Raw genomic sequence first — 11,340 nt, 5'->3', positions numbered from 1 at the left:
AAAGTGCCGGGTCGTGACACAGCCGTGCTGTTCTAATAACTTCATTACAGCTCTATTACAAATCTTGTACACCTTTATTACAACTTTATTACAGTATTATCACCTGCCTTTTCAACATTAACACTGCAATTTACTTAGCAGAATTATGTGAAAAGTAAGGTGTGTTTTGTGGAAATGCGAAAGAGTATGTATGTGACAGAAGAAGAGAGTGTGTACTGTATGAGAGAGAGAGAGAGAGAGAGAGAGAGAGAGAGAGAGAGAGAGAGAGTATCTGCAGTGTATAAAGCTACATTCTGCAGCTGTAAGATGTTAAACTCTGCAACTCTGCCTGCTATGTGCAGCACAGTGGAAATAATGCCCCCCCCACCCCTAGCTCTGCTGAGCTGCAGTGTCTCTCATCTCGTGTGGTAGAAACTGATGAAAACTCTGTATGACATTTAAGCACTCTGCTTTCCTGCACATCTATCAGCAGAAAGAAAAAAGGAAAGGCAAAAGAAGAAGTAAATAAAGAACATAAAATCTCTATGGAGCTTATACACGTCTGTCTGTATCTGTCTCCTTCCAGTCTATATATATCAGTCTATCTACCTATATTTGGCCATTTCTATCTATTTATATTTGCCTGATAGACCCCAAGAAAGAGAAAGAAAGAAACAGTGAGAGAGAGAGAGAGAGAGAGAGAGAGAGAGAGAGAGAGAGAGAGCAAGAGAGAGAGAGAGAGAGAGAGAGAGAGCGAGAGAGAGAGAGAGAGAGAGAGAGAGAGAGAGAGAGAGAGAGAGAGAGAGAGAGAGAGAGAGAGAGAGAGAGAGCAAGAGAGAGAAGCCCTTTTACACAATACTGTATTTATGGTTATATAACTTTAACCATAACACAATCATGTCACATAAAACAGAAAAAAAACGAATGATGAAACAGGCCCTGTATCACACAGTCCTGGAATCCCAGCAAATGTTGTGAGGAAACGTTTTGTGTTCTTACCAGGGAAGTGTGTGTCCAGGTTGGGATTCAGTGCAGCGGAAGTGGTGTGTGAAAGGTAGCCAAGGTCAAACTCAGGTATTCGAGGGCTCTCCACAAACTTAAGCTTCCGTAGAGGGGCTGAGAGCGTGCGTGCACACAACACACAGATACACACACACACACACACACACACACACACACACACACACACACACACACACACACACACACACACACACACAGAAAGACATATGGACACAAACAGAAACACACAGAGGTGTCAGAAGGGAGGACAAACAAAGATCCAAGGTCAGAACAGAAAACATTCAACTGTGTGTACGCATGTACAGTGTGCGTGTGTGTGTGTGTGTGTGTGTGTGTGTGTGTGTGTGTGTGTGTGTGTTTGTGTATGTGTGTGTGTGTGTGTGTGTGTGTGTGTGTGTGTGTGTGTGTGTGTTTATTTGTGTCTGACAGACACAATACAAAAAGGTGGAAACAGAACAACAGTCAACAAGCCAACATGCAGTACAAGTGTATGGTGTTTACAAGCACTTGTCCTGGTATGAACTGACTTCAAGTCTCGCGCAAGGCATTGTGGGAAGCAAACTAACGACCCTGACATTTCCTTTCATCACTGTAAAAGCGCAGAATTCTCAAAGCTCATTTTCAATGTGCACTGCTCAACCCACATACTTTGTTATTATTATTATTATTATTATTATTATTATTATTATTATTATTGTACCTGTTCAAACTGCATTTACTTTCAAGCTGTATTTAATGTATGCGAATAATGTAACAGAAATATAGATTACTTTAGTGGTGCACATGAGCACTGGCCTGTAAATGAGTAATCATTTGCCAGATGCTGTATTTAAATACTGCATATGGTCAAAAGTATACGGACACTCGACATTTCCAACCATTTGTTGTTCGTCTCCAAACAGTTACCACAAATTTGGAGGCACAAAATCGTATATAATGTCTTCAAATGTCGTAACATTAAATTATACCTTTACTTGAACTAGGAAACCCAAACCTGTTTCACCATGACAATGCCCCTGCGCATAAAGCCAGCCCCATGAAATATATGGTTTACATAGGTTGGAGTGGAAGCTCTTGAGTGTCCTGAAATAAAGCTCTGACCTCAACCTAACACTTTTGGGATGAATTGGTACACTGACGGCACCCCAGGCCTCCTTACACTACATGGCTGAGTTAACCAATGCCCTTTGCAAACATTCACAAGCACACTCCAAAATCTAGTGGAACATCTTCCCAGAAGATTTGAGGTTATTATAACAGCAAATGGGATTTTAATGTGGGATGTTTAAAAAAATCACATTTGAAATTGATGGTCAGGTTTCCACAAACTTCAGTCTATATTCTGGACACTTACTTTTGTTGATCTCGATAGACAGAAAGCTGTTTTATTTGGTCAAAACTTGGTTATGCACATGAATGCAAAGATTAAGTAAGGAACACTGTACTCTTTGTTCACTAACGGATGGCAATACAGTATAACTGGTCCAGAATTCCAAGTTCACACAGTTCATGCCCCACTAACCAGAATAGCATGACCTGTTGCAGTGATTTGGTGTCACTGCCAAAACTAAAATCTGTGTTTTTCACTTATGCGTTAAATCAAAATGTGTGTGTGACAAAAGTTTAACACACAAATGACAGAAAAAAAAGACCTCGGCTCAAAATAACAACCCACACTGAGCCTGGGAGCATTGCAAAATTATACATTTACTCATGCTGATGCAACAAAGTTATTTTAAAAAGAAAAACAACTATAATATATACACTATATGGTAGAATGTATATGGACATCTTGATCACCACATCCATAAGTGGATCCTTACAAAGGGTGAAAGAAACAATTATTGTGGATTGTTTTTAGCTATGCTGTAGCATTTACAATTTACCTTTGCCAGATTTATTTATTTTTTTTACATGGCCCAACCTGTTCTAGCATGACAATGCTCCTCTGCACAAAGCGTGCTCCAAGAAGACATGGTCTGTCAAAGTTGGAGTAAAAGTAAAACTAAAAATGAAAATGGCCTGCACAGAGCCCTGACCTCAACTCCACTGAAACTATTTGAGATAAATTACAATGGTAAGTTTGTACCAGGCTTTTTACACTTGTGTGGCTAAAAGAGAACAAATCCCCAAGCCATTTTCCAAATTCTAATAAAATACCTTCCCAGAAGTGTGGAGGGCATCACAGAAACAAATTAGGACTTTGGGATGGAATGTTCAACATATCAGCCCACACGGTTATAATGGCTAGGGGTTCACAAACTTCTGGCTGTATAATGTATTATATAATTAAAATATAGTGGATTCTACGAGTCGCTCTCTCTACCGCTCTTTAATTTAGATCTGGTGACTGAGGAGGACAATTATGTACACTGAAATCATTCATGAAACCAGTTTGAGACAATTTGTGCTTTGTGACATGCCACATTATCATGCTGGATGTAGCCATTTGAAATAAATAAACTGTGTCTATAGATGGATCCACATGGTTAACAACACCACTCAGACAAGCTGGGGCATTCAAACAATGCTCAATTGGTATTCAGGGGCCCAGTGTGTCCCAACAAAAACATTCCCCACGCAATTTCACCACCTCCACCCGCCTAGACTTTTGACAAGAACGGATGGGTTCATGGATTGATGCTGTTGGTAAATTCAAACTTCTTCTTGTCTGGCAAGAGTGAGTCCTGATGAGATCTTTTTTTTCTTTTCTAGTATTTCCACCTGAAGGTTTAACATGTTTTTCAGCTGAAATGCTTTTCTACTCACCATGATTGTAAAAGTGGTTATTCAAGTTGCCACAGCCTTCCTGTCAGCTCAATCCCATCAGCTCAATATATTTTAAAACTGGCCACTTTAATTTGACTTTTTCATCAACAAGTGTTTTCCCCCCAGAGAACTGGCTCTTACTGAATCTGTGTAGTCTTACTGAGACTGGTCTATGTGAAAATCCCTGGAGATCAGCATGTTCTAAAATACCCATTTCTCTCCATTATGAGGTTTTATATGAACATTAATTGAAGCTCTTGACCTGTATCAGCATGTTTTTATGCATTGTGCTGCTGCTGAATGATTGGATAATTGTTGTGTGTGAGTATGTATTTATTATACATATTTTCTACATACCTTAACTGAATATATTTTTCTTTTGCAGACACCTGAATCATAAACTCTAGCATCAACGTTTGCTGAGCATCCTAAAATATCATTTAATTATTTCATGCTACTGCAAAAACATTTTTTTACCCTGCTTGGCTGGTCATTTATTAATTTTAGCAACAGTGTGAACTGACAGGTTTTTCCAGACCACCAAGGATTTACTAAAAATAATCATTAAAATAAACCACCAAATCTCTTTTTATTGCCTTTTTATAGCGATTGTTGTCCTATACTATTTCAAAACACAATGTTTCCCCTATAGCCCATGCAGTCATTGCATCTAGCTGTAGGATAGGCCACTTTGAATTCCTTGTGGTTGTACAATCATGAAAATCCTTATATAATCGCTACATAACCGCTTGGCCCAAATAGTTATAGCAGTAAATCTTGTATGGACAGGAAGGAAATAGCCACCTGCTAGAAAAACGATCACTGTTCCTGAAAGTATATAAGGTTTCGTATGACCTTTACAGGATGGCTGAAGTCTACCTTTTAGGACATTGATTGGTTTATAAACGCAGCACAATAATGTTGGTTTTGAAGGATGAATGAATTCACAGTTTATTTTACCTGACAGTAAATCATAAAACATATAAGCACAGCATTTAATTTCAAATGAGTGTACAGTTCACTGAACCGGAAACATCTTTCAAAGTTGCAATAACTTTATTTTATTCTAAGGCACACGTACAGCTATTATTATCAGAAATAAATAAATCTGCCTATTTACGTACCTACTTTAATAGCTTTAGTGTATAATGTTTTTATAGAGAGATGACAGAGATTAATCTTTCATTAACCTGGCTTAACTTACCAAATGGAGTGTGTTTTTTCTCAGTTTTTTTAAATGAAGAGATCACTCAATAAAATCAATGATTAGTTTTAAAAGCCCAGTAATTGTAAAAGGGGTAAAAATAGGAGACGAAAATGAAAGGTGTTTTACTCTCCACTGCATCTCAAATCACTTAAGTCACAGCACAGACTAATATCATCGCCACACAACCAATCAAAAAACGATTATATCAGCGGTGTGGAACTATTATAAAGTTTCTGAAAAGGACGATAAAATAGCAATTTGCCATATTTGCTTAGTCGACGCTTTAAGAGAGCTACCACACACAAGCTAATAATGACGTTAGCTCGTGCGATGATTTAAGTCATTTTAACTATAATAGCACTTTTTTTTAGAGTTTTGATACATCACCTGAAAGCACAGTACTGAGTAAAGTAGCGATAAAGTGTAAAAGTGGCACACAAACACGATCTGTCACCACAGTATTCAAAAAGGAACAGACATTTGCAAACAGTTGTCAGTGTACGTTGTCAGTGTGTGTTGTCAGTGTGCGTGTGTGATGTCAGTGTGCGCAGATGTGATTTTAATTCTAATTCCAAATATAATAAAAGTCTGTGCAAAAACATTCATACTTGGACTTTCTTTCATTGGACTTATAGACATATTTAGACTGGACTTGAGTTTTGAGAAGTAATGGGGTGTAATAGATATGAAACAATTTTATATAACTAAATATACAGTATATACTGTGTATTTACATTTATTTACATGTTCATAGGTTACTTGGGTTCACAGATGTGATGCCTTTTGAGATCACTGTTGCTTTGCTAATCCTCATTAAATGTACCATAAACAAGCTAGTTAGCTAGTCATTTACCTTATGGCTTTCACTGACATTAGTGCTTTGATTTTGGACAAAACTAGAAGTGTTGCAACCAACTGCATATAGGTTATATCCACACATTTTTCTGCATAAGCACAGTTTTACTTAACTGTTTTTCAAACTGTACTGATAGATATATTTTGCCTGTGATTTGTGTACCAGCTTCCAATAGTGTGCACACACATAGCCACACACAAGAGCAGTGGAGGTAAAGACTTCATTTACAGAAATCCATGAACAACACACTGTATGACTGTAGTCTACAAACAGTGTGTTGTATTGTACAAGTGCAAAATATTACATTCAGCCATCAAAACATCTGTTCCATGTGTCAGTGATTCCTGAACAACTGGGATCCATCTGTGAGTATTTGTACATTTGTTAGGTTCATCTGAGGATATGAAAACTATATAGATTGCATAAGCTAGTCTTAAAAACTGCAGAGAAAACTGCAGTAATGCTGCTTGTTTAAAGCATGACACAATAATAAATAAATAAACAAAAAATTTAAATGGAATTAAAATAGTATGCGATAAATGAATGCCTAGCCATTCAGCTCTAAACCTTTTTTTTTCTTTTTTCTGAAGTAATCGAGGCAGTAAAACCACACAGGTCCCCGATTTGTATTCAGTGTATGCACTGGATTTGGTCATTGCAAATGTAGGCTGTTCTGCAGCTAAAAGCAGAGGTCACACCATGATAGATGACAGCTGACTTATCTGCTAATGCAAACACAGTGAATGTATGGAGGTTTTCAGTCCTCCATATCTTCTCAGACAAGTACACTTAATTTGTATAACTGCATACATTCAAGACACTGCTCAATGTCTTCATTTCCAGCAGGTGCTGGTCCTTGACAGGTGTTAGAACCTCAGACAGAGGTCACAGACTGGCTCGTAAACTAGCAAGCTGCGGACCAGAAAGCTGATTTCAGTTCAACCTTGGCTTTTTTCCAAATCTTCTTAGATGGATCTCTCCAGGGAACTGTGCAACAGCTGCTTTTCTATCCTCTGTCTTGGCAGCGGTGACACCAAAGCATTGTGTATATCTCAGAAATGGTGCTTCATACCGATGGCACTTATGACAACATAAGAATATACTGCGTCTATTCAATTCTGTGCTGGTAATTAATGTGTTCTTTCACAATAAACCTTTCATTTTGATGATGGATCAGCTTACTGGTCAGATGGATAAATCTATAGGGTTGAACTGAACATCCTGTGTCGTGTCACCCTCCTTAGTGGCTTAAACCTCCTAACAGACAAAGCTCCACCTTTATATCTCCTCTCACATTTTCCTCTTTTAACCCTCCTTTGACCTTCAATGCTGCCAGTGTGTTGACTTCACTGGAAAAAGGGGGAACATATGGTCAGTCAAATTAAAGAGATTTAATTTCTTACCCCAACACAATTTCAATGCTCATACTAAATTTAAACACTTTTCTAATTACGTGATTGGGTTATTTTGAGTAAATTTAACCCTGAGGTGGTGGAATTAGATAGAAATTTGAAGCAGAATACACAGATGCACAGATGCTATTAGGCAGGTTTTCCTCACTGAATGCTGATTGGTAGCTCACTGGTTAGTGTGTCAGACTTCTGATCAGAAGGCTGTGTGTTTAAATCCTAGCACCACTAGACTTCTGAGACTTTTCAGAGAGTCACAACAACGGCCAATGTTTAATTAGCCCTGATCATTTTTGTGCATTACTACGCACAACATTTGTTTCGAGAATCAGAGAATACTGTGTCCACCTCTGTCCACACACACATTTACAAATAAGTCTACTCCACTACAGAGACTACCTCTGTAGGACTTTATGTTTACACTGTACACTTTATATCCACATATACTTTCTTCCTTCCCTTCTTGCATCTTCACAGTACTGTAATTTTGCAAATGTGTAATTTATGTCTTGTGTTTTCCTCGTGTCCTTTATAATTTATGTCAGAGGTTGCCGGAAAGATTCGCAGAGTAAGAATTGTATGGTATAATAGACCACTATTGAACGTTCCTGTTCAATTTTAACTTGAATGTTAAATCTTGAATTCCTATTACAGATAGTGTCACGGTTGTGCCTTAACACGACCCATCAACTATTGCAGCACGCATGACCACGACGCTTACATGTCACATGACTGTTGCACCTGATCCACGTTTATATGTAATGAGCACTTTTATATATCACCTCTTATACAGTACACAGCATCTAGCTTTTGTCTTTTGTTGTCTGTTGCTTTTCTCCTACGTGTGCTGTGTTTCTTTTAACATGCCGCACTATTCTTCATTTCTGTTTCTCTGATCACTCAATTTACATATACATGAAAATACCTTGAATGTTGGTGTAGCTGGTGATTGTTGTTCCTGCACTTGGCCATGCAGTATTTTAAATGCACAACGTATTCTCTGGGAAGAGCATTCAGGTTCTTACTCAATTTCTCATCAGCTCAACATCTGTCTAGCTCATCTCCCTCCTGGCTCATCCTCCACCATTGCCAATTACGCCTCTTGCTACTGATTCCGAAAGCAGCAGCCTGACGTGTCTTTAATATCCACGTCACCTCCTCTCCTACACTGCTGCATACCTTCCTCTGACTTTTTCTAGCTACACTCATTAGATTTCAGAAATGTGAAGTGAAATGTGAAGTGAAAAGTGAAGTGAAAGTGTGTATATGTGTTTTAGTATTGGAGTGTATTCACTAATCAAATGGCTCATTTTGCTTGAGTTAGCACTCAACACCCGACTTTAGAAAGTTAGAACAAATAGTGTATTACACTTTTTTTTTACGAGCAATATACAAATATTAAAAAAGCTGCTGACAAAAATCTACTGAAAGCATTGAAATGAATCCAAAAAATTCTTTTGGAAACAATTCAAATAATAATAATAATAAAAAAAATCAAACTTTTATTTATGTACTGCATTCTTTTATTTATGTACTGCATTCTTGATAGTAAATTCATAACAGTCTCACGCAAACAGAAACATATTGCAGTGTATATATGATATTTTTTAGCACAATTTATAAGAAAGAAATCCAGTAATAAAACAACAGGACATAAGATAATCATAAAATGGTATTACAGGTACTGTTGAGTACCTTTTTAAAGTTGAAGGCCTTTATAATTTATATTTTTATAATTATATTTATAATTTTTTAAAATTATAACACAACAAATCATCCGAAAAGAACCCTTTATGGACAAAAGTTGACCGCTTCATCACAAGATTCATGTGCTTTTTAAAAAATTTCCATTCCACATTCCCTATTTGCTGCTATAATTTGTTTGTATGATTTGTGCTCATTTAGATACAAGGGTATCAGTAAAGTCAGGTACTGGTGTAGTTGAAGAGGCCTGGGGTGCAGTCAGTGTTCCAATTCATTTAAAGGTGTTCAACAGAGCGCTATAGCAGGCCTCTCAAGGTCTTTCACTCCACCCATGTAAACCATATCTTCATGAAGCTCACATTGTGCACAGGGGCATTGTATTGCTGGAACAGGTTTGGGTCTTCTAGTTTAAGTAAAGTGCAAATATTTTTCAACCGCATCCAAAGACATCCTATACAATTATGTGCTTCCATTTTTGAGATAACAGTCTTTGGAATAACCACATATGGCTGGAAAAGTCAGGTGTCCCAGTTAAGCTTATCTATACACATTTTATTTACAGGTTGATCTTTGATTGTATTTATTGTTTCAGTACGGCACAGAACTGCCTTGTTACACATGTATAATTTAATTGTTTTAAGTGATAGACATACAAAGTTTGGTTTCAATGAACTTCTCCTCCTGCTGTTCCAATAGCTTTATCTTGCATCTGTTTGCTCTTTAAAAAAAATCCTTTTCCCTCACATGAATGTACACATAAATATTGTGTACATGAAAAGCTCTTGCAGGTAACAGTACCTAGACCTAAGTCTTATCCTGTTTCATAAAGACATACCTCTAACTTAAATGCCAGACTGAATTATTCAACAGGAATACGTATACATAAAAGAAATGCTTGTATAATGAAATAAGAGGGCAGGTCCACAAATGGTAACAGATGGTATGCAGTTTATGAAACTGCATATGAACAGTTTTATACAGAATGACAAGAATATTTACACAAGAAATGTGGCATTCATGAAAAACCTCTGATGTCTGAGCTTCCGAGTTCGAGTCAAGTGAGATGTACAGATTATTCCTAATGTCAACCTCTACTAAAAGATTTTAAATGATATATTTGGCCCAAGTTTCTACAATAAACCTTTTGTCGAACATTGATTTTAAAAGAAACCATCCATAAGCAAATTAACAAACTAGAAAAAAACAGCACTCAATTGCTACAATTGACTCAAAGGTCAATTTGGATAAAATAAATGAATATATGCACACACAGATATATAATCATTTACTGTATGCATGTAAGTACAAGGAAATTCAGCATTTCCATTAAGATGTCCTTTAAATGTCATGGCCATCTTGGACTATTTTTCTTTGGAACAATAGAGCACACACTCCTATATACTTTACATTTCTTCTATTGTTGTCCGTGCTCTGCATTTTCATTTCTGAAAATGCTGTAGCATTAAGTAAGTAAGTAAGTAAGTAAGTTTTAAGCTAATTGGTTAGTCTGCTGGCATGCTGAGTAAATAGCTGTTTGTTCTTGTACTTACTTGTTTCCTTAGTTTAAACTTTTATTAAAATTGTTCTGCATTCATATCCAAATTTCCGTCTCCTTAAGATCTACCAGTAAACATGATGTGAATTTGAAGTTGGGTCTGGCCGACAAAAACATTCACACACAACTTTGCGAAAAAAAAAAAAAAAAAAGTATTGCGAAATGAAGTCCAGTATCTATGTAGTTACAACTAAATATTTTACAAAGACTCAAGATATTCATGACATTCCTGAGTGACAATAGATGGAAAAACAACTGTACAGAGAGCAAGTCAGTCATTGAAATTCTTTCATGGAGAATGAAAGCCACCAAACAGGCCTTTGCAGTAATGCAGAAACCAGACAATTGGACACAGAAGTTCACTGGAAACAATTTTAACAAGATCATTTATAAAGAATATGACTCATGACTTCAGGGTTGAAGAAAAGGACATACAGAGAGGTTAATAAGAGGCAGCAATGATTAGGGACACCACAGGATTTGGCAGATCACAGGGTCCTTTGCAGCCACATATTGAAATATTGTGTCATGCTTAAGATTTCCTTACTCTAAAACATGAGCAAACATAGACAAAAGCACAGTTATTCCTATGTGCGCTCTAGAAAACTGGAAACAGAACAACGAATGAAAGCTTACGCACAATGCAGTGACGTTCTACCTGAAGGAATTTAGATGTTGATGATGTTTGAGATGTTTAATAAAATCAATAGATAAAATGCATTACTGAGGTTGAGAAAACATCAGCTTCTAGTGTCTAAACAAGGATGATAAAGCAACAGAGGTCATGGTTTTAGAGCACTGAGCTCACAAGGACAGAGCTTTTCATAGCCAGCTTCAT

General features: G+C 37.0%; 2 protein-coding genes across 17 annotated transcripts in view; one reads left to right on the top strand and one right to left on the bottom strand.

Moving 5' to 3' along the window:
* g6pc3 (glucose-6-phosphatase catalytic subunit 3) overlaps nt 1-11,340 on the top strand; it is a 269,889-nt gene that overhangs the window by 69,601 nt on the left and 188,948 nt on the right. The gene's annotated exons all lie outside the window — the stretch shown is intronic.
* tanc2b (tetratricopeptide repeat, ankyrin repeat and coiled-coil containing 2b) overlaps nt 1-11,340 on the bottom strand; it is a 188,437-nt gene that overhangs the window by 61,491 nt on the left and 115,606 nt on the right. For 10 of the 16 annotated variants that reach the window (XM_083555684.1, XM_083555676.1, XM_083555691.1 and 7 more), the window contains one exon: nt 979-1,095. The exons of the other annotated variants lie outside the window; for them this stretch is intronic. In XM_083555684.1, coding sequence (XP_083411810.1) covers nt 979-1,095 — 117 coding nt within the window. The remainder of the gene's footprint in view (nt 1-978; nt 1,096-11,340) is intronic. 16 annotated transcript variants of the gene reach the window in all.

The sequence above is a fragment of the Silurus aristotelis genome (assembly GCF_946808225.1).
Source record: "Silurus aristotelis genome assembly, chromosome: 12".
In the NCBI taxonomy this organism is placed as follows: Eukaryota; Metazoa; Chordata; class Actinopteri; order Siluriformes; family Siluridae; genus Silurus; species Silurus aristotelis.
Note: the sequence above shows the minus strand (reverse complement) of the source record. Positions and strands in the feature narration are given on the sequence as shown.